This window comes from Terrapene carolina, unplaced genomic scaffold (genome assembly GCF_002925995.2).
Source record: "Terrapene carolina triunguis isolate 2854851 unplaced genomic scaffold, T_m_triunguis-2.0 Scaffold580, whole genome shotgun sequence".
Lineage (NCBI taxonomy): Eukaryota > Metazoa > Chordata > Testudines > Emydidae > Terrapene > Terrapene triunguis.
The window spans coordinates 9,310,666-9,334,453 of record NW_020664931.1 but is presented as its reverse complement, the minus strand read 5'-3'; the positions used below and the strand labels follow the sequence as shown (position 1 = coordinate 9,334,453).

The 23,788-nt window shown below is 41.2% G+C and overlaps 1 protein-coding gene across 1 annotated transcript in view; it reads left to right on the top strand.

The window, feature by feature from the left end:
- Positions 1-23,788, top strand: part of DNAH5 (dynein axonemal heavy chain 5) — a 215,721-nt gene that overhangs the window by 110,748 nt on the left and 81,185 nt on the right. The window contains exons 50-56 of the mRNA XM_026659120.1: positions 8,312-8,484; positions 12,093-12,223; positions 12,840-12,993; positions 15,404-15,671; positions 18,629-18,860; positions 23,011-23,125; positions 23,413-23,589. Coding sequence (XP_026514905.1) covers positions 8,312-8,484; positions 12,093-12,223; positions 12,840-12,993; positions 15,404-15,671; positions 18,629-18,860; positions 23,011-23,125; positions 23,413-23,589 — 1,250 coding nt within the window. The remainder of the gene's footprint in view (positions 1-8,311; positions 8,485-12,092; positions 12,224-12,839; positions 12,994-15,403; positions 15,672-18,628; positions 18,861-23,010; positions 23,126-23,412; positions 23,590-23,788) is intronic.

The following is a 23,788-nucleotide window of genomic DNA, read 5'->3' as shown; positions in this document are numbered from 1 at the left end:
CTGGCTTTTTCGCCGCCCCAGGTGAAAAAGCCTCCGGCCGCCCCCCCTCCCGCGGGGGGGGGGCGGCCGGAGCCCCGGGGGGAGGGCAGCGAGCCCCGGCGGGGGCTCCGCTCTCCCCCCGGCAGCCAGGGGCAGGGCGCCGGGCGGGGGAGGGCGGCCGGAGCCCTGGGAGGAGGGCGGCGAGCCCCAACTGGGGCTCGGCTTTCCCCCTCTGGCGGCCAGAGCGCCGGGGGCAGGGCAGCGAGCCCCGGCTGGGGCTCGGCTCTCCCCCCGGCGGCCGGGGGGAGGGCGGCGAGCCCTGCTGTGGCCCCGCTCTCCCCGGCGGCCGGAGCGCCGCGCCGCCGCCCCCCCTCCAGGTGCCGCCCCAAGCACCAGCTTGGGTGCCTGGTGCCTGGAGCCGTCCCTGCTGATGATGCTCGTTAAAAAAATAATGCGTTAATTAAATTTATGACTGAACTCCTTGGGGGGAGAATTGTATGTCTCCTGCTCCATTTTACCCACATTTTGCCCTATATTTCATGTTATAGCAGTCTTGGATGATGACCCAGCACCTATTGTTCGTTTTAAGAACGCTTTCACTGCAGATTTGACAAAACACAAAAGTTACCAATGTGAAATTTCTAAAGATATAGCACTCGACTCAAAGTTTAAGAATCTGAAGTGCCTTCTAAAATCTGAGCAGGATGGGGTGTGGAGCATGCTTTCAAAAGTCTAAAAAGACCAACACTCTGATGCGGAAACTACAGAACCCGAAAATCAGCCTTCTGCTGGTGGCATCTTACTCAGATGATGAAAACGAACATATGACAGTCTGTACTGCTTTGGATCATTATGAAGCAGAATCTGTCATCAGCATGGACACGTCCTCTGGAATGGTGGTTGAAGCATGAAGGGACATGAATCTTTAGCACATCTGGCATGTAAATATCTTGCGACGCTGGCTACAACAGTGCCATGCAAACACCTGTTCTGACTTTTAGGTGACATTGTAAACAAGAAGCGGGCAGTATTATCTCCCACAAATGTGAATACACTTGTTTGTCTGAGTGATTGGTTGAACAAGAAGTAGTACTGATTGGACTGGTAGGCTCTAAAGTTTTACATTGTTTTGTTTTTGAATACAGTTATTTTTGTACATAATTCTACATTTGTAAATTCAACTTTTATGATAAAGAGATTGCACTACAGTACTTGTAATGGGGGAATTGAAAAATACTATTTCTTCTTTTTTTTTTTTACACTGCAAATATTTGTAATGTAACCCTTCTGCCAGGCCAAGTTGATAGCAGCAAGGGCCGGGTTCAGTACATAGGGGTCCCTTCCCAACAGCGTGACACAGAACCAGCTCGAGCCCCCACCCAGTGACCTGGGAAAATCTTACACACACCCCTGGGCGCCTCGAAGAGGCAATACTTCCCCTCTCGCAAGCACAGAGCCTCGGTGTAGCAGAAAATGTTTAATAACATGAGGTAAACGACATAGCATTAAATTGGGAAAACACCACACTAGAGTTCATAGACTAAACCATGAGCGAAGACCCACCCCAGCAAATTGGGCCGTGTCCTTTCCCGTTGGTTCTTGAAACCAGCAACCCAAGAATCACCAAAGTCCCAAAAGTCCAACAACCCCAAAGTCTCTTGGGTCCAGCAACCCAAGAATCACCAAAGTCCCAAAAGTCCAACAACCCCCCCAAAGTCTCTGTCCCTGGTCAGTGCAGCCCCAGAGTTCGGGGAGGGGGGGTTGTGCAGGGTGTTAAAGGGCACCTTACGTGATCCGAGACCAACCGGCGACCTCTCCGTGGGGTTCCGCCGCAGCCTTCACCAGGAGCCGCTCCACTCCACCTGCTGTCCCGTGAGCCGCTCCTGCTGTCCCACGAACTGCTCTGCTCTGCCAGCTGCTCCGCTCACCGACCTGTGAGCCGCTCAGCTCCGCTCCGCTCCAACCGTCCCCGCGAGGCTCCACTCGGCTAGCTGCTCCTCCAGCCGTCCCCGCAAACTGCTCCGCCAGCCGCTTAGCAATAGAGCTTCAGGCTCCCCCACTAGTTAACACAGCCTCAGTGATCTCAGCTCTTAGTAACTTTAGCTCTTTTTGTGATTTCAGCTCTTAGTGATTTCAGCTCATAGTAGGGGAGCCCCAGTGCTGGTGCACTAGTGGCCCAAAGCGAACTCAGCTCCGCAGCCTGTAACTAGACTCCTAAGGGAATCAAAGTTAGCTCTGACATTCAACAGTGGAGAGAGGAGAAGGTGCAATTGGTGTTTCAGGCCCACAAAAGGGACCCACACCACCAGGTACCAATACCTGCCCCCAACCTCTCTGAATTCACTGGGTTTTGTAACCCATGCCCCTTGACAAGCAAATGCTACTTAGGTAATGGTGAAGGATTCACTCAGTCCTTCTGTCATACAACAGTTCCACTGGCCTTGATTCACAGAATCAGGGTAACAAAACTTTATTCTTCCTGCCCCAATAACAGAGAAACTGGGGATCCCACACCAGCCAAAGTAACCACTTTCGGTTGCTGTGGGCTCATGCTAGGAGTGTGGGTGTGCCTATGCAAACAAGATCCGCCCCTGGAGTTCTTTTCCACACTCGCCATAATTCACCACCAGATGTCAGGGTAGAGCTCATCCTGACTCTGCTTACATCAATAAAAAATAAATATAAAGTGAGCACTGTACACTTTGTATTCTGTGTTGTTATTGAAATCAATGTATTTGAAAATGTAGAAAACATCCAAAATATTTAAATAAATGGTATTCTATTATTGTTTAGAAGTGCCATTAATCATGTGATTAATCGCAATTACTTTTTAAAAATCGCTTGACAGCCCTAATTTTTTTAAAATAACTGTCTCAATTTCAAAAATCCTCTGCATGAAGTTTCCATATTAATCTGTTACCCATGAACTGTCCAGTCACATGATTACTCATTTGTTTCAATCTCTTCTAGGATGACCAGATGTCCCGATTTTATAGGGACAGTCCCAATTTTTGTTTTTTTTTCTTATATAGGCTCCTATTACCCCCCACCCCTGTCCCGATTTTTCACCCTTGCTGTCTGGTCACCCTAATCTCTTCATACTGTAACGTCAAAGTACATGTCCCTGATAGCAGAGCAAGAGACAGAGTAGCTGGGGTATCAGCCACTAGACAAGGACAGCTGATCACTAATCTGAAAGTAGTTGGCAACCGCTGCATGCCCTGTAGCACGTCAGATATCAGAACAGTTTGAAAACTTCAGAGCATTTTTCTACCCATCATGGGATTGTTCTTCCTTTCTAATAACTGAAAGAGAGACGGAGTGGGAAGAAACGGGATCAAGGTGACAGGTATATTCATTAAAATCTGCTACTGCTCTTGTTGCTTATCCAAGTACTTCTGCTGTCTGTCATCTTCTTAAGGCCTGATCATGCCACCTTTGAACTCAATAGTAAAAATCATAGTGACTTCAGCAGGAGCAGGACTGAGCTTTTAGTCACATATTTCTTAGTCACATATTTCTCTTAGTCACTATCTGTGAAATGGTACAACTCTCTGAAAATACCTAAATATAATTGTCAGTATAATGAATCAATATACAGTATAATGGTAAAAAATAAACACAAACCCACAAAGAACTATCCTAAGGGGAAAAAATCTGATGAGACTTTATTTAAAGGAAGTGTATTATATTTCAAGTTAGGTCAAGAGAAAGAAAAATCACTTAAAAATAAGATTAATATGTGAGCCAGCCAGAAATGAGTGGTGGTGTTTTTTTTAACTTTGGAGAATCTGGCTAAAAACACTGTACATAGTTTATTAGGAAATAAACTATAAGTGTAGGGTGCTTGGATGAAACATCCCTGTATGACTTTCACTTTGAGGGGTATCACTATTGCTCATAATGTTAGAATTAAGCATTTATATACTGTTGTGTAACAGTATAAAAACTACTAGTAATAGCTTTATGAATGTCTTTTATTTGTAGAAAACATTTTATAGTTGTGTCCAAATAACTGAAATGTTAGCAGAACGAATGTACAAGAGGTGTTGGTGAGTTGGAAATATGACAGAAATATCACTGCAGAGCTGTCTTCCACATACAGAAAAGAAACGGTTTAAGATTTTATAGGGTTACTAACTTACAAGCAATTCTATGAAAATGACTTTTGCTTTTAATTATCTTCTTATTAATAGTTTCATCAGATGAAACCTGAAATGCTTAATTCAGCATTTCAAGATAATTTTGATGTTAACATGCAAAATGCTGGGTAACAGATTAATATCCAAACTTTAAAAAACTTATCAATTAAATGTAATTATTTTTAAGATTGCTGTAAATAAATTACTTTGTGTACACAGAACTAATGTACAATTAAGGATTCATAAATTTGTAGTAGTTTCAAAATTCCCATTGAAATTGAGAGGAGTTCTTGTTTTCATTGCATGCCTGGCAAAGGATGTGTGAACTATTAATGTTAGCAGAGCTCCTCGAGTTTACTTTGCGGAGTTCTAGTTTTTGATTCATAGATTCATAGATTCTAGGACTGGAAGGGACCTCGAGAGGTCATCGAGTCCAGTCCCCTGCCCACATGGCAGGACCAAATACTGTCTAGACCATCCCTGATAGACATTTATCTAACCTACTCTTAAATATCTCCAGAGATGGAGATTCCACAACCTCCCTAGGCAATTTATTCCAGTGTTTAACCACTCTGACAGTTAGGAACTTTTTCCTAATGTCCAACCTAGACCTCCCTTGCTGCAGTTTAAGCCCATTGCTTCTTGTTCTATCCTTAGAGGCTAAGGTGTACAAGTTTTCTCCCTCCTCCTTATGACACCCTTTTAGATACCTGAAAACTGCTATCATGTCCCCTCTCAGTCTTCTCTTTTCCAAACTAAACAAACCCAATTCTTTCAGCCTTCCTTCATAGGTCATGTTCTCAAGACCTTTAATCATTCTTGTTGCTCTTCTCTGGACCCTTTCCAATTTCTCCTCACATTTCTTGAAATGCGGTGCCCAGAACTGGACACAATACTCCAGCTGAGGCCTAACCAGAGCAGAGTAGAGCGGAAGAATGACTTCTCGTGTCTTGCTCACAACACACCTGTTAATACATCCCAGAATCATGTTTGCTATTTGCTATAAGTCATGTTTGATGAAAAGCTATTTCCTTGATTACATCCATCTTGATAAGAAGTCCTCCCCCCATTATGTACTTGTAAATGACAACACATTTAGACTGCTGTCACTCTAAAAATGAAGAACAGATCAGGTAAATAGAAGTAAATAGACAAATTCAGAGAAGTAAAAATGTCACCCACAGTACTTTTAACACAAATCCCTCATTTCCTATTACTCTCCTTTAATCATGATCGCTTCATCCTTCTGAACTAATCAGCTTTTTGGAAAAAATAAAATTTTCAGACTTCATCCTTCTCCACGATTATCGGATGGTTTCTTTAATACAGCTACTATGTATTTTTGAGGTTCTCCTTTTCTCGTATCCTTGTCACAAACTAGAGGCTTTTCCAGAACCATGCACAAGCGAGGACTCTTTCCATCACTACAGTGAGGTCCTCCTTCATACAGGTCTCCCCAAAGAGTTGGTAAATGGGGAGGGATAGCTCAGTGGTTTGAGCATTGGCCTGCTAAACCCAGGGTTGTGAGTTCAATCCTTGAGGGGACCACTTAGGGATCTGGGGCAAAATCAGTACTTGGTCCTGCTAGTGAAGGCAGGGGGTTAGACTCAATGACCTTTCGGGGTCCCTTCCAGTTCTATGAGATAGGTATATCTCCATATATTATTATTACTCAGACATAGGTTAGGGGTTTGTTACAGGAGTGGGTGGGTGAGATTCTGTAGCCTGCGTTGTACAGGAGGTCAGACTAGATGATCATAATGGTCCCTTCTGACCTTAAAGACTATGAGTCTATGGTCTGCACCTCACTGTTCTCACATATATTCGTGTAATTAAAGTAGCCCCATTTGATCACATTAGTCTTTGATTTGCCAGTTTATTCAGGCATCACTACATTGACCAGTCTGTATTGGCCCCTCCAGAAAAGTCCTCCTAGGGTTCCAGATTTATTTCAGTGTGTCCAACTGCGTGTAGTCTTTCATTCCATAACCTCAGTTCTACCTTACCAGCTGTCGTATCCAAAGGCACAACACTGGCAGGGGTGAAAGTAACTTAAAGGACTTACTGGTACGTGGCCTCAATGGGAAGAGGCGTGGCCTCAATGGGACGAGGCGGGGCCTTTCAAGATTTAAAGGCCCTGGGGCTCCGGCTGTGGCTGGGAGCCCCAGGGCCTTTAAAGCACTCCAGAGCTACCAGCTGTAGAGGCGGCTGGGAGCCACGGGGCTCAGGGGCAAATTAAAGGGCCCGGGGCTCCAGCCACCATGGAGCTCTGGGCCCTTTAAATCACCACGGAAGCCCTGCCACCGCCACCCCGGGGCGGCAGGACTCGGGCTACGGCTGGGGTAGTGGTGGCAGGGCTCCGGGGGTGATTTAAAGGGCCTGGGGCTCCAGCCACTGCGGGGAGCCTGGGCCCTTTAAATCCTCGCCGGAGCCCGGCTCCTGGGGCTCCAGCAGCAATTTAAAGGGCCCGGTGCTCCTGCCGCTGCAGGGAGCCCCAGGCCCTTTAAATCACTGCTGGAGCCCTGCCATCGCTGGGGTAGCGGCGGCAGGGCTCCGGCGGGGATTTTAAGGGCCTGGTGCTCCTGCCACTGCGGGGAGCCCTGGGACCTTTAAAGCACCACTGGAGCTCCGGCAGCGGGATTCGGGCTGTGCTTTAAAGGGCGCGGGGCTCCCCTCAGGGGCCGAGCTCTGGGACCTTTAAATCCCTGCCTGAGCCCGGCTGCCGGAGCTCCGGCAGTGATTTAAAGGACCCGGGGCTCCCCACAGCGGCTGGAGCACCAGGCCCTTTAAATCACTGCCGGAGAAGCCGGTCCAGTCTGGCACGGCATACTGGCTCTTGCCGGTATGCCGGACTGGACCAAACCGCCTTACTTTCACCTCTGAACACTGGTTATAAAACTCTTTCGTGATGTAAGGTGCTTGATGACTACAATAGATTAACTCAATGCTGGAACAAGGCACCTGAAAAATGGCAAAGCAGCTGGACTTGATGATGTATGCACAGTTCAGATTAAGCATTTTGATGTTGCAATCAAGTTATGGGTATTATACCTTCTTAACAATTGCTCATTAACCCTTAGAATACCGAAATTACGGTGATGAGACCATGTAATTTTTGAGGTAATAGGAAGGAAAGCAGAAGCCTATTGATGCTGCACCCTGTATCTACTAGAAATACCCAATGGTCATAGCGAATTAATGCTTTTCACAGAGAATGTGCCATGGCATTATCTCTCTGAAGTATATAGGATAAAATCCTAAAGTCTGTGGAGTTTTAAGCATGTAATTGAGAGCAGAATTTAGTTGTGTATAATTTTCACTGTCAGCAAGGGATGTGGGGGAGTGTGGTAGCGAAATGTGCTATCCACCTCTTTGCACCACATGTCTCTATCCATAATTGATTAATATTAGGATACAAATGAAGATAAACTTTGGCCAGGTGCTTAGTATATGCATGTTTACCTGCATTCACTTTTTCATAGCTATGTTGAGCAGCTGTATTATGTCTTGCCACATAGCAGAGCCTCATGGAAAAACATAACTTAAATTATGGGTGTAGCCTTTCTCTGCCCATGTTATATGCCTAGGAAAACTGCATAGCTTTTTTTTTCAGATGCTGGTATATGAGGAATTTAAATGTTCTAGATTTAATAAAGAAAGAAGTGGTTCATGCATTTTATTTTAGAGACTTTTTATTGAATTGTATATCATGCAGTCAATTGTTCTGACCTTTCTACAGTTTAATTTCTGTCTGAGGTAAATAAAATGAGGTACGTCAACTTAGTTTGCAATGGGCATGTACTTAAACTGCCAATATATCATATTAATAGAGAATACAGCATAATAAATGGGCCCCCTTGTTTATGTGCACGGTGTCTGCTTGTTTGTAAAATAAACTTACATTCCCAGTGAATACTGCATTAAAAAAAAAAAAAAAAGTGTGGCATCTGCTACCAGTTATAGTACTTTGTTAAGGTCTCAGTCCTGATGTCATTTAACTCAGATATGATTGATTTCCAATGGAGTAGGCGCAGGCCCTAAATCATTCATCCATCTACTTCAGAGGACATAGGAAAGAGGTTACAAAAATGTGATGGCTGATATCTAGAGCATATCTTTAGGGAAAGAGAAAACTCAGCCCTCCTCAGTAATTTCCACTCTTAACAACTTGTTATCACTTCTTCTCACAGGTGAAGAGCCAGAAGAAACTGTCTTTGATATGCCTAAAATCTATGAGCCAATTGAATCTTTTAATCACCTAAAGGATCGTTTAAATATGTTTCTACACACATACAACGAGAGCATTCGGGGTGCACGTCTGGACATGGTGTTCTTCAAAGATGCTATGATTCATTTAGTCAAGGTAGGATGAGCACTTTCTCCTCCTCCTGCCTTTTCATGACCAGAACTTTGACATTATAAAAGATTTTACTTTCTGTAATCATGTGGGATTTCGGTTATTCTGTCAAATAAAGTGGGGGTATAGGCTTGTATTTTGTTTCTGTTTTAAAGTAACATAACACAAGTCTAGATTTTTGCATAGAAATATAAAGGGCTAGATGTGCATTTAACCACAGTTCCAAATACCGAGTGGTGAGGCATCCAAAGGAAACACAATTCCTTGGAGCTTTCCTCACCTGAATGGGTAATAGAGCACATCAACCCTCTATAAAATGCATCAAACACACCTTTCCTCTCCCATCTAGCCAGAGAAGTAGAACCATGGTTTTACATACAATGCTTTTCTTTGCCTTTTTATATTAACTGGGTTGCAGAAAGTAGTATTGCCTTCCCCCACCCCCATCCCTCACTCTGCCCATAATGACAAAACCCACAGTTGGGGTAGCACCAAAGCATCTTTGTAGGGAAAAGCAAGGTCAGCCTTACTCAGCCACACAGCCATTTAGAATGGGGGCAAAGTCTAGCTACAAATTTCCACACCTGATTCACAGTATGCGCTCTTGTTTTGTCAAACCTCAGAACGTGAAACTCATTATACTTACTGCACACAGCTGATTATAATTCCGAGCACAGTGGAACCCAGGATGATGGAAACACAGAAAATTTCTAAACTAAATAGTAATATCACCCTAATTCTTCTTTTGTAAACTGCAAACCTTGTATTTCTCCACTGCACCGTGGGCTCAGCCCTGTTTCTCAGCCATTATTTTAATAAAAGTTGTGGTGAGGTCATATATTAGATTACTTGAACTAGATTACATTAATTGAAAAAAATGTGGTAAAAAAGTACTAGTAAGTAGTAAGTAAATAAATCTAAATGACACTTGTTGAAATAAAAAACCCCAACTTTGATGTACTGTTGAAAATTGCATTTTTGTGTTTGATTGTTGAAAAATGAATTTAAAAAATTGGGTAATCTGAAAAAAGTAACTCAGAGCAAATTAGTGAGGTTCTGCTAACAATTTTTAGTCTGGTAAGTAGTGGTGGTAATCCTGTCCGGGTATAAATTTTGGTCCAAACCCTTATGCAACAGCATTAACTGTTCGTAAATGTATACATGCATAGATTAAGGCAAAATGGTAACACTGTGATTACTTGCCTGACTTCACAGGCCATTGAACCTTGACCAGTAACTGTGGGATCAAGCCCATAACTTCTGTCTGAGCTATGTCATATCTGTTAGAAAGATATCCAATCTTGACTTAAAGACTTCTATTGACAGAGAATCAACCAAAACCCTAGGTAAATTGTTCCAATGGCTAATTACCTTCACTTAAAAATGTGAACCTTATTTCTAGTCTGAATTTGCCTAGTTTAAGCATGACAATCTCACTGTGCCTTTTTCTGGTAGGTTAAAGAGCAGAATCTACTGTCAGATGTCTCTTTCTTACATAAGTTCTAATAGACCATGATCAAGTCACTTCTTAGCCTTCTCTTGGCTAAACTAAATAGATTAAATGTCAGTCTCTTATTATAAGGCATGTTTCTGGATCTCAAATACTTGTATAGCTCTTTTCTGAACCCTTTCCAGCTCAACATCCTTTTAGAAGAGTGGACACGGGAACTGGACATATGATTCCAGTAACGGTTTTGCTAATGCTGTATTCAGAGGGAATACACTTTCCTACTCCTACTTCATATTACTTTATACATCAGAGGATCCCATTAGTCCTCTTAGCTACAGCATCACATTGAGAGCAGATGATGAACTCTCAGCAACTGGGCTCCAGAGCCATGGACAAATACGTGACGGCTGAAGAGGATTCCCGTCTGCGGGGCTATTTATTGCTTCCTTGGCTGTTCTCCCAGGCTGGTTGCAATGTACCAGTCAGACCTGTTGGGGGAGGCATTGTCTGCCCCTAACAAACCTGCTGAATGGTGGCAAGGAGACGGAGTGAGGATGTGGAGCCTAAGACGGTGCTTTAAAACAGAGCTTTCATCCAGTAACACAAGACAGGGCCCATTGGGGCAAAGACTTGCATCTCCCAGTAATAACCTAGGTTGCAGAGAAGCCCATAGCAAAGCCTATACCTGGCTTTTTAAAAGACAGCTAGGAGCCAATCCCTGATCTTCACTGCTGACATTCCTGCTGTCTATGTGAGAATGAGTTCATTTAAAGGAATTCCCCATCCTGCTGAGCAAATCCACCAAACCTAACCCTAGAGTAGATACCACTCTCCTCAGCCCACCTTGTTCACTGCAGGCCCATTATCCTGGTGATCAGTGCAGTCATTTGCATGTAAATTGAAGGAGAATTTGGCTCTTGTCACTAAGGGTACATCTGCACCTCAAACTGGAAGTGTAATTTCCAGCTCGAGGAGACATGCCTGTGTTAGCTCTAATCAAGCTAACGTGCTAAACATAGGTCTCCTCAAGTTGGAAATTCTGCCTCCATCTCGAAGTGTAGATGTACCCTTATGACAGAGCTAGGTATGAAGGGAAATGTGGGGCATGATCTGATCACTATTCCTTTGTTTAAAATACATTTAAAATAGTAAGATGGGAAGGAAAAGGAACTCCACTTGTGAAATGTTCTAGCCCAATAATATATAAAAATGCCACTACTACAGTGAAGGTGGCTGATTGTGGAAACAGAGGATTGTGCTTCTTAAAACTGTACAGTACTTTGCTTTATCTATCTAGGTACTTACATGGCACTCATGACCATGGTATGGGGATGTCTCAGAATCATTAATGGATTTTATCATCATGATGCCCATGGAAAACAGGGCAACAGGAACACCATTTCACAGATGGAAGACCGACTCACAGAGTAGATTAACAACAAGGAGTCTGGTGGCACCTTAATGCATCCGAAGGAGTGAGGTTTTTACTCACGAAAGCTTATGCCCAAATAAATCTGTTAGTCTTTAAGGTGCCACCAGACTCCTTGTTGTTTTTGTAGATACAGACTAACATGGCTACCCCCTGATTCTTGAGAGTAGATTAAGTGAGCTGCCCAAAGTTGCACAAAAAGCTTATGGTTGACGTGCAAATTGAACCTAGGCTTCCTGTATCCCAGCCCAGGGCTTTGTCCTCTAAACTATCCTTCTTCTCCCCAATATTTTGAAGTTACATTAATAGCTCTCAGTCTGACACTACACCAGTAACTCTGATGACTAATGAGTTACTTTTGATTTACACAAATGAGAAATCAAAATTAATGTTAAATTTACAGTGAACAGTAAGGGAGATATAGAGCATAAGGTTTATATGGTATTACAGGAAATCCTGTAGAAATCTATTCTGACAAGACAACACTGTTATCATATAGTAATATTTAAAGTGGAAACAGCACTTCCTGTGCTATAATGGTATGTTGTGTTTACATGTGATCAGTTTCTCATACAAATAAGTTTTCAAAATTAAAGGATTTGTAATTCACAAAATAAAAGTGTGATAATTCTAAGGTTCTCACTAATTCAAAGGTTCCCCTTGCTATGGTGGCTTAAATTGTTCTGGCACAAACATTCCGTATATTTAGCAACAAACTGCCATGTTGATCTGTAGATTTCTCGTGTGATTCGCACCCCTCGTGGAAATGCTCTCCTCGTTGGAGTTGGTGGCTCAGGAAAGCAGAGCTTGACTAAACTTGCATCATTCATAGCTGGCTATGCTACATTCCAGATCACTTTAACAAGGTAGGCTGTTGAACAAGATATATTTCAAAAACATGTACTCTGATTTCTGGGTTTTGGATTCCTTCTACAAGCAGAGCATATAGTGGCAACCACAGTTGAGAATGGAAACGTGTGCCTCCTTAAGAGCTTTTTAAAAATGTTTGCCTTTGTTTTCTGTGCTGAAATTCAATGTGTCCTCCCAGTCTGAATGTCGTTCTTAAATAAGCAAAAAATAACAGGTTAATGCCTAAGATTACTGTAATTAAAAGCCTGGAGAAAAATGTTTTCTTAATTTAGTTTACTTTGTGCCTTTGAGAGTGTGTTTTGTGTGGTTGGTTTGTTTGCCATGCATCATTAATCCCTTTTGTGTTTGAGTGGGTCTTTAAGAGTAACAGAGAAAGGGGGCAACATTTACCTCTTTTAAAAAAATAAATGATGACAAAATTACAAATTGGGTATGTTTATTTAAATTGAGACTTAATATGGGCTGTGGCTCTTTAACCACTCTAAATGGATATTCTTGAGCATAATTACATAGTTTGTGCATTGAATGCAAAGATATTTTTGCTGGGCACATTTGTTTACCAACATCCCCGTTTAAAAGTTTTGAGTGGCAACATAACTGTTTTTTCTCTAGATCATACAACACTTCAAACCTGATGGAAGACCTGAAGCTCTTGTACAGGACAGCAGGGCTACAAGGAAAGGGCATCAGCTTCATTTTTACAGATAATGAGATCAAAGATGAGTCTTTCTTAGAATACCTGAATAATGTTTTATCATCTGGAGAGGTACAATTTTTACTTTCTTGTTTCTTTCATCCTTTTCGGTTTTGTAATCAGGGAGCAGAGAGAGGGCCTGATTATGGGTAGCTTGATTCATGTGAGTAGTCTCTTAGACATCATGGCAGCAGTTTTACAAATGCAGTCTCAAGTGATATGCGGCACTGGAATCTTAATACAAATTGGTCATCTCTCCATCACAGAATCTGACTGTGTGGTGAGGCAAAGCTGTAGCAGCCCTCAGTGGTGAAAGAACAGGTTAAGGACTATTTAGAAAAGATGGACATGCACCAGAACATAGGCCCGGATCTAATGCCTCTGAGGGTGCTGAGAGAGTTGGCTGATGTGATTGCAGAGCCATTGGCCATTATCTTTGAAAACTTGTGGTGATCAGGGGAGGTCCCGGACAATTGGAAAAAGACAAATATAGTACCCATCTTTAAAAAAGGGAAGAAGGAGAATCCGGGGAACTACAGACCGCTCAGCCTCACCTCAGTCCCTGGAAAAATCATGGAGCAGGTCCTTAAGGAATCCATTTTGAAGCACTTGGAGGAGAGGAAGGTGATTAGGAACAGTCAACATGGATTCACCAAGAGCAAGTCATGCCTGACCAACCTGATTGCCTTCTATGATGAGATAACTGGCTCTGTGGATATAGGGAAAGCGGTGGACGTGATATACCTTGACTTTAGCAAAGCTTTTGTTACAGTTTCCCACAGTATTCTTGCCAGCAAGTTAAAAAAGTATGGATTGGATGAATGGACTATAAGGTGGATAGAAATCTGGCTAGATCATCTGTCTCAATGTATAGTGATCAACGGCTTGATGTCTAGTTGGCAGCCAGTATCAAGTAGAGTGCCCCAGGGGTCTGTCCTGGGGCTGGTTTTTTTCAACATCTTCATTAATGATCTGGATGATGGGATGGATTGCACCCTCAGAAAGTTCACAGATGACACTAAGCTGGGGGGAGAAGTGGATACGCTGGAGGGTAGGGATAGGGTCCAGAGTGACATAGACAAATTGGAGGATTGGGCCAAAAGAAATCTGATGAGGTTCAACAAGGACAAGTGCAGAGTCCTGCACTTAGGAAGGAAGAATCCCATGCACTGCTACAGGCTGGGGACCGACTGGCTAAGCGGCAAGGACCTGGGGATTACAGTGGACGAGAAGCTGGATATGAGTCAACAGTGTGCCCTTGTTGCCAAGAAGGCTAATGGCATATTGGGCTGCATTAGTAGGAGCATTGCCAGCAGATCGAGGGAAGTGATTATTCCCCTCTATTTGGCACTGGTGAGGCCACATCTGGAGTATTGCATCCATTTTTGGGCCCCCCCCACTACAGAAGGGATGTGGACAAATTGGAGAGAGTCCAGCGGAGGGCAACGAAAATGACTAGGGGGCTGGGGCACATGACTTACGAGGAGAGGCTGAGGGAACTGGGCTTATTTAGTCTGCAGAAGAGAAGAGGGGGGATTTGATAGCAGCCTTCAACTGCCTGAAGGGGGGTTCCAAAGAGGATGGAGCTCGGCTGTTCTCAGTGGTGGCAGATGACAGAACAAGAAGCAATGGTCTTAAGTTGCAGTGGGGGAGGTCTAGGTTGGATATTAGGAAAAACTATTTCACTGGGATGGTGGTGAAGCACTGGAATGGGTTACCTAGGGAGGTGGTGGAATCACCATCCTTAGAGGTTTTTAAGGCCCTGCTTGACAAAGCCCTGGCTGGGATGATTTAGTTGGTGGTAGCCCTGCTTTGGGCAGGGTGTTGGACTAGATGACCTCCTGAGGTCTCTTCCAACTCTAATCTTCTATAATTCTATGATTCTATGAAATTTAGTGCAGAGCTATTAATCCCTTAGAATGAAAATATGTGAATCAGGTCTTTTAGATGTCTTGACAAACTCAAACTGAGACACATTATAGAAATAAAGGATGAGATCTGAAACAATGTGAACTTTGTTTCTTAAACATTTATAAAGTTTTCTGTTTGATTCAGAGTTTTAGTAACTTTCAGAAGTAAAATAGGCTTGTGCGGGAAGGAGGTAAAGTTATACCTAAAATTACTAACATACATTGTATTTAGGGTGGCAGGTTTTGTTCCAGAGAGGTGTTTTAACTAGTTAACTTAACACTAAAACGAGGGAAATTAACCCAAGTGTATTAAAGCAGCAAGTAAAATTAGTCATAGTGGGTCTGATTCTCTATTCTTAGACCAATTTGTTACCAGTGTGACTCCACTGGTTTTGATAGAGTCAATGACATAAAACTGATGAAATGGTGTGGAGCGAGGGGCCCAATGTGTTTATATCAGAACTGTATGCACCTACTTGGCATGCTCTGTGAATGAGAGCTTCCACAGTACATCATTCCAGTCACAATAGCCCACCGAACTGCTTTTAAAAAATCTGCTTCTTTTTGTTAAGGTCTCCAACTTGTTTGCACGTGATGAAATTGATGAGATCACTAGTGATCTCATACCTGTCATGAAAAAGGAGCACCCACGTCGACCTCCAACCAATGAGAATTTGTATGAATATTTCATGACCAGAGTCCGTCAGAACCTCCATGTAGTACTTTGTTTTTCACCAGTGGGTGAAAAATTCCGAAACAGAGCCCTGAAGTTCCCTGCCCTTATTTCTGGTTGCACTACAGACTGGTTCAGCCGGTGGCCTAAGGATGCACTGGTTGCAGGTGAGTGTTAGTTGCAGCTCTGTAGTCCTGCTATGCTGCATCTGGAAATTCAATGAAGTAAATAGGGAAAATTCCCCCCTTACTAAATGGGCAAGCTTCTTCGACTCATAATATTGGATTTAAGCTTTTCTTTGTTCTCTTTGAGGTTAATAGTGTAGTCTGTGACACCCAGAATCATAAAAGACTCTATTGTGTCTCTTTTAAAGGCAAATGTCCATTATATAAAAAAGGCTTAAAATGTGATACTGGAAAAATCCTTCACCTTTAAAGATACCCTTTAGTCATTCAAAGAAAAGATTAAAAACAAATAATAAATACTTTATTTTCGGGACTTAGAACAAGTTTTAAGTCATAATTGGCTACCCTCTAAGTTTCCTTCTCCCCTCACTGCCTTCTCTAAGATGCTCCACTTCATATTTTTGCATGCTGCCCAAATATCTGCTAAAAGCGGCCGTGGAATGTTGCTGAAAAAATCCACATCCATTACTCTATAAGTTGACTAGAAAAATATCAGAACATTATTTAGTAAAATATATTTCTGGACCCATTGTTTAAGTAACCTGATAGCTAATATTTTAAAACATTCCATATTGTTGAACCTTACCTGAAAGAGTCCTGATGTGAAAACGCTGAACAAAAGAAAGAAATTAAACCCGCACATTTGAAACCAGCCAAGAAGGGAATTCTTCCCGAAAACATTACTAGAGTGTGTGCATATTTAGCAGATAAGCCACAAAAGAATAATTAGACAACATGGGAGGAAGAAATGTGAAGATTATGCTGGTTGCACTTTTTTCTTTTGGGAGGATAACTATATCATTAACATCACAAATGAGTATATTTTAATGAAATCATCTTCAACGCGATTGTTTCTGAAGAAAACTTTTATTATAGAGTGCTCACTTTCTCACTAAGTTAATAGTTAATGGGAATGTTCTAGAGGCTCGTCGCCAGGAAATAGGTGGATGATGATGTAGGGTTTGGAGAGTGGGGGGAATAGGTTCAAAACTAGTGAGGAGGATCATTTTAATTCAAAAGTAAAATGAATATTCTACCTATGAGTTGGAATAAAAGGGATTTAATACCATGTTAGTTTTCAAAATAAGCAGAGTTGATAGCTCTATTTAACCACATGAGCAATACAATGAGTTTTTAGAGTAACAGCCTCAATTTCAGAAATACTGAACTCACACAACTACCTTTGAAGTTAATGGGAGCTAAGGGTGCTTAGCAGCTCTGAAAACTGGGAACTAAGGAATCCCGGGCAGGACACTGGCACAATGCCTATACCTGTCGTATACCCCATTTTCAGGGTTTAAATGGGACATAGGCTGTGTCCTGATCCCTTTCACATGGGTAACTTCACCCTAAACCTTCATTTTGGTAAAAGCCAACCCGTACTATTGAGAATAAATGTGAAAAAATAAAGGCATCCGTCCCTGTGTGAAAGTATGGCCACAGAGTCATGGAGAGGATAACAAACTCAGTGCAAGTCTGTCTTTTGTGGGAGAGTTAAGTTCAAACAGTAACTGACAGATATGTAAGCCAAGGTTGTAAGGTGTCAATGCCCACTTTGACTGTGAACAAGACTGTTAGATGAAGACAAATACAGAAGGCTGAGTTCTGGATCAGCTGTGTAAGTACAATGCACATGTTCCTTTCTCTTTCTCTCATACGGCCTGAGAACAGTAGGTGGAATGTGGTGATTGCTACATATGGGGGGCTGGATGGCTCAGGAGTTAGGTGCTGGGATATGGAATATTTTACCTTTAAGTCATTGATTTGAAAATAGCAAGATCAGAAATGACTAAGAGCTCTTATGTTCTGTTGGCTGCTCAAATGCCTATGTGAAATGAATAAGTATTGAGACGACCAACTCTAGTGACCAGGTGTGTCTCCCTATTAGCAACGGCCACTAGCTTCAATAGTGGTTTCTGAGGGTAGTGTCAGTAGAATGAAGCTTTATTTAGTGGCCATAGGACTTGATGATAAGCAAAATATCACCACATAACCTGTAGCATCTTAGCCAGGCCATCTGGGGAGCTTAATTGTCAGTGATCAACCTCTCACACAAATAAACTTCCTAAGTATTTTGGAAAGCTGAGGTATCACATCAGTGTTTACCATATAACTTCCCCCAATTGTTTACTTTGTTTTTAGAATGTAGTGCTAAACAGATAGCATTGCAGGCTCGCTACTAGAGTTTGGCAAAACTTTTTCAGCTAATACATTTTTTGCTGAAAAATGCATTTTTGGGGGCTCCAAAACTATTTGTGAATTCAGGTTGAATTTGACAAATAGTTTCAACCAAAAAAACCCCCCAAAACCCCAAAAAGTTGACACTTTTTGTTTCAACATCTTTGAAACGTTTCATTTGACTTGACGTTTTATTTCAAAATGGCATTTCATTTTCAAATTTGATCAATTAAAAAAACCACAAAGGGTGAAAAATGGCTAAATCACAACAAAAAATCTGAAAAAAGTTTTGTTTCAAGTAAATTGAAACATTTCTGTAAAAGCCCCTCCTGGTTCACAGCTTTAAAACAGTTTTGTTGACTCTTAATATCTAGAGTTCCAGACAGATGTGCAGAAGAGAATAATATGCTGTGTATCAGATAGCCAGAACCCTTTGTGTAGAATCTACTTGCAGATGTCTCTAGCCAACAAGTGTTGCCTGATCTATTCAGCACTCTGATGAAGATAGTATAATGTGTGTTTGCATATGGACCCATATAAATAAAAATTTAAAAATATGCCACTTGTTCAGCCCACATGCACTCCAGAAAATGATGTTGAGTTCAGTGGCTTTTTGAGACCTGATAGGTAAATTAGGTAAAACTCTTCTCCATGATGTTGCTGACACACTGCATGCTGTCGTAGAAGTTTTCTTCAATATTTACATGTAAGAAACTAATTTAAATGGGTTAGTTCACAACCTTTTTTTCCTTTCTCTAAAGTATCTGAACACTTCCTATCCTCATATGAAATTGACTGCACCACTGAAACCAAGAAGGAGGTGGTGCAGTGTATGGGCTCCTTCCAGGATGGGGTAGCAGAGAAGTGTGTTGACTACTTCCAGAGATATAGACGTTCTACACATGTGACTCCAAAATCCTACCTATCCTTTATTCAGGGATATAAAGCTACCTACAAAGAAAAGCATGCTGAGGTGAAGACATTGGCCAATAGGTAAAATGCCTTATTTGTTCCTTTTTCTTTTTTTCTCTCCCCCAAATGGGTACAGAACAGCTCATGACAATCAATGGTGATCTCAATTGATGATTCTGATCACTTTATAAAGAAAACACTGATGTTGGATTTGAATTTGCCTCTCAGGTTTTTCATTTTGTGGGTATTAATATATTTTATCCAATATTAGTGCCATTTTTTGGCCTACAAGCTAGAGTATTTAAATCTATAACAATGAAATAATGTAAGTGGTACTTAACAGGTAAATAAACGTGAATCTTAGTTTGTTTTTCAAAGCAATTCAGTCATAAACAACATCACTTTGCACAGTAAGCTCTTATTTCCATATTTTTCACATGAGCAATGGAACACGTACATGTGGTATGATTTTACATTCAAAAGAACATCTAGTTTATCAGAAGGGTGCTTTCTTGTTAAAATCTCATCTTGTTTTATGTGAAACAGATGGGTATTAACCTTTCTGTGAATTCTGGAGCGCATCTCTCATTCCTCTGATGCATGCTTTCTGCTTTCATGGCCCAAGAGCCTCAGTATATCCTCTGCAGATTCAGGATGATGGACCTTCTACTCAAGAAAACCCAACAAGGTGGTTTGATATGATCCAGATAATTTTCAAATATATTTTTTAAATCATCCAAGTCTCTACAGTTCATATTTAAATATGTTTAAAATAGTGTGTAAATCAAGGAATGATGTGTAAATTAAATTGCTTGGCCCCTGCAGCACCAGTCTACAATTTGCAATTAAATAAATTGCAACCAGTATTGGACACCTTCAGCAAGGAATCAGACTGTAGCTTACTTAACTACAGTGCATACTGTGGCTTGGTTGCCAAATGAATCCATCATCTTGCCTTTCTGGTAATGGTTAGGGTCTTTTAAAACCACAAGGCCAGACCAAATCTCTGACCTTCCCAGCCACCACAGATCTCAGATCAGTGCACATCTTCCAAGGCTTGGCTTTAGTGGTTGTCAACATCTAGGTCCCTAGCCTGCCGTCGACCTGGCAGCTCCATTCTGTTGCTCTACTCATCCTCTCCTTTTCTTATATCTGAAGTATCAAAGTTCTTTGCTTCAGTCCCGGCAGCCACCCTCTCCTCTGACTGGCAGCTCTGTGCTGCTGTGTCTGGTGATTCACGCTGCCTAAGCCTTCCTGTATCTTCCTGTCCAGCAGGCAAGAAACCTAGCATTTTCAGCTTGCCAAAAGAGCAGCGACTTTGTCACAGCATTGCACTGGGAGCTCATGTTGAGTTGTTTGTCCTCTATGATGTCTAATGGCTTGTCAAAGGGCTAACAAGATCCTTGTATATATAAAAGGGAAGTTGTGAATAGGAGTAGGGAGATGATTTTTACCTCTACATTATGGCATATATGGCATTGGTGAGACCAGTACTGGAATACTGAGTACAGTTCTGGTGTCCTCATTTAAAAAGGAGGCTGAGAAATTGGAGAGAGTTCAGAAAAGAGTCACAAAAGTGATTTAGGGGCTGGAGAAAATGCCTTACAGAGCGACATAATGAGCTCCATCTGTTTAGTTTTTCAAAAAGAAAATTGAGAGGTGACTTGATGACCTTCGTGGGAAGAAAATGCTGTGTTCTAAAGGGCTCTTTAATCTAGTGGAGAAAGGCATAACAAGAACCATTGCGTGGAAGCTGAAGCCAGAAAAATTCAATGTAAAAATAACACACACATTTTTAACAGAAGGGTGATTAACCAAGCGAAGTAGGGAATTCTCTATTTCTTAACGTCTTCAGGTCAAGATTTGAACATGTGCATTAGCCATGTAATTGGGCTCAGGACAAGGGTAACTGTGAAATGTGTTATACAAGAGGTCAGACTAGATGATCTATTGGTACCTTCTGCCTTAAAGTCTATAAATTTTCCCAGCCTGCTCTACATTCTTTGACTCACTTTGGTTGGGCATTACCTTCTAATATTTGTTCATGTAGGCTTTTCAACCTAGAAATTAAATGTTTCATTCATTCATTTGATGTCACATGATTCAAGTTGCAGGATCAAGGTACTTTTGAAACTCTAGCCAGAACAAATGCCCAGTGATTCGGTGCCTTAATTTTTTAGTGTCTCATTGTGAGATGTTTCTAAGGATCCCAATTATTGGAAAATGCTTCCCACCCTCTGAAAATCAGACTTCTTTGGGTGAACCACAAATCAGAAATGGATGCTATGTTTAACTGACTTCCCTGTAAAGTAATTGTTAGTTTCACAGTTTCAAGAATTACTATAGAGAGAAAGTTTTAGTTAAAAATGGGGAAAGCACCTTTTACAGGCCATGTGTTCCCTTACATGGTTATCTACTGTTCACTTTCTGGTCTTGAGCCCAACAATGATCGCTGTCAAGCGATTAAAAAACATAATCACAATTAATTGAGTGAGTAATCGCACTTTTAAACAATAATAGAGTACCATTTATTTAAATATTTTTGGATGTTTTCTACATTTTCAAATATATTAATTTCAATTACAACACAAAGTACAAAGTGTACAGTGCTCACTTTATGCTTATTTTTAATTACAAATATTTACACTGTCAAAACCAAAAGAAATAGTATTTTTCAATTTGCCTAATATGAGTACTGTAGTGCAATCTCTTTTATCATGAACTTACAAATGAAGAATTATGTATAAAAAATAACTGCATTCAAAAATAAAACAATGTAAAACTTTAAAGCCTATGAGTCCACTCAGTCCCACTTCTTGTTCAGCTAATTGCTCAGACAAACAAGTTTGTTTATATTTGCAGGAGATAATGCTGCCCGCTTCTTGTTTACAATGTTACCTGAAAGTGAAAACAGGTGTTCTCATGGCACTGTCATAGCTGGCATCACAAGATATTTACATGCCAGATACGCTAAAGATTCATATGTCCCTTCATGCTTCAACCACCATTCCGGAGGACATGCGTCCATGCTGATGACGGGTTCTGCTTGATAACAATCCAAAGCAGTGCGGCCTGATGCATGTTCATTTTCATCATCTGAGTCAGATGCCACCACCAGAAGGTTGATTTTCTTTTTTGGTGGTTCGGGTTCTGTAGTTTCTGCATCAGAGTGTTGCTCTTTTAAGACTTCTGAAAGCATGCTCCACACCTCGTCCGTCTCAGATTTTGGAAGGCACTTCAGATTCTTAAACCTTGTGTCGAGTACTGTAGCTATCTTTAGAAATCTCCAATTGGTACCTTCTTTCCATTTTGACAAATCTGCATGAAAGTGTTCTTAAAATGAACAACATGTGCTCAGTCATCATCCAAGACTGCTATAACATGAAATATATGGTAGAATATGGGTAAAACAGAGCAGGAGACATACAATTCTCCCCCAAGAAGTTCAGTCACAAATTTAATTAACACATTTTTTTAACGAGCGTCATCAGCATGGAAGCATTAAGGGGCATACAAATGTTTAGCATCTCTGGCATGTAAATACCTTGCACTGCTGTCTACAAAAATGCCATGCGAACACCTCTTCTCACTTTCAGGTGACATAAATAAGAAGTGGGCAGCATTATCTCCCGTCAATGTAAACAAACTTGTTTGTCTTAGCGATTGGCTGAACAAGAAGTAGGACTGAGTAGACTTGTAGGCTCTAAAGTTTTACATTGTTCTATTTTTAAATGCAGTTATTTTTTTGTACATAATGTAAGTTCAACTTTCATGATAAAGAGATTGTAGAAAATGTAGAAAAACATCTAAAATATTGAATAAATTTCAATTGATATTCTATTGTTAAACAGTGCGATTAAAACTGTGATTAATTGCGATAAATTTTTTTGAGTTAATCGCATGAGTTAATGGCAATTAATCAACAGCCCTAATATTCAGCAATCTTTAGTCATTGTGTGCATGCAGAGTTCCATAGGTTTCTCCCCGATTTGAATTGTCTTAATAGAAAATTCCTGTTTAACCTGTGAAACACCAATTTCTGATAAACAAGGATAGTGGAAAATTACATAATGGAAAACTTCGATGACAATTTTTGTACCAATTTCCTTGACATGAAACATTTTTGGCAGTAGCTTTCATATTCATCTTGTTAGAAGAATAATTTTAAAAGGAGAATCATAAAATAGCTAAGGAACCTGTTATGCTCTTTGCTTTGTATTTTAAATTGTAGAATGAATACTGGATTGGAGAAATTGAAAGAGGCATCTGAATCAGTGGCTGCTCTAAGCACAGAGCTGGAGGTTAAAGAAAAGGAGCTTCAGGTTGCTAATGAAAAAGCTGACATGGTAGGCATAGCTTTGTACGTGCAGTGCTCTTTAACTTCTTGTGCTTCCTTTCATTTTCTCATTGACAAGGAATAATTTAAGAAGGAGGAGTCAATTAGGAGTTAAAAAGGAACTGTGGTATAGCATGACAATAGTGAATGTAATATCCTTATTTGAATATCCTAATAGTTCATGGATATGAAATTAGACAGATGGATTTTTACACTGAAAACTAATACACAGTAACAAATTCTTTCAGCAGTGTATTTTCTTTGATATTTGCTGTTTGTGTTTTTCCCCATTTTTAGGTTTTGAAAGAAGTCACTGTGAAAGCACAGGCTGCTGAGAAGGTGAAAGCTGAAGTACAGAAAGTGAAAGATAAAGCCCAGGCTATTGTAGACAGCATTTCAGCAGATAAAGCCATTGCTGAAGAAAAGTTGGAGGCTGCTAAGCCTGCTTTAGAAGAGGCAGAGGCAGCTTTAAAGGTCAGTATTAAAAGACAGGGACAAGTAGGTCTACCATTTTCAGAGGATGTGCTCCATAGAAAGTAGGCTGGTGGGTTGAGCCACATACCCTACCAGTTGACAAACATTTCCCTTTTATCTCATAAATGTCGGTCAAACTCAATATGCTCATGAGTTAGTTAATCCTACAACAAAAGGAATGCTTTCAACACTTAAATAC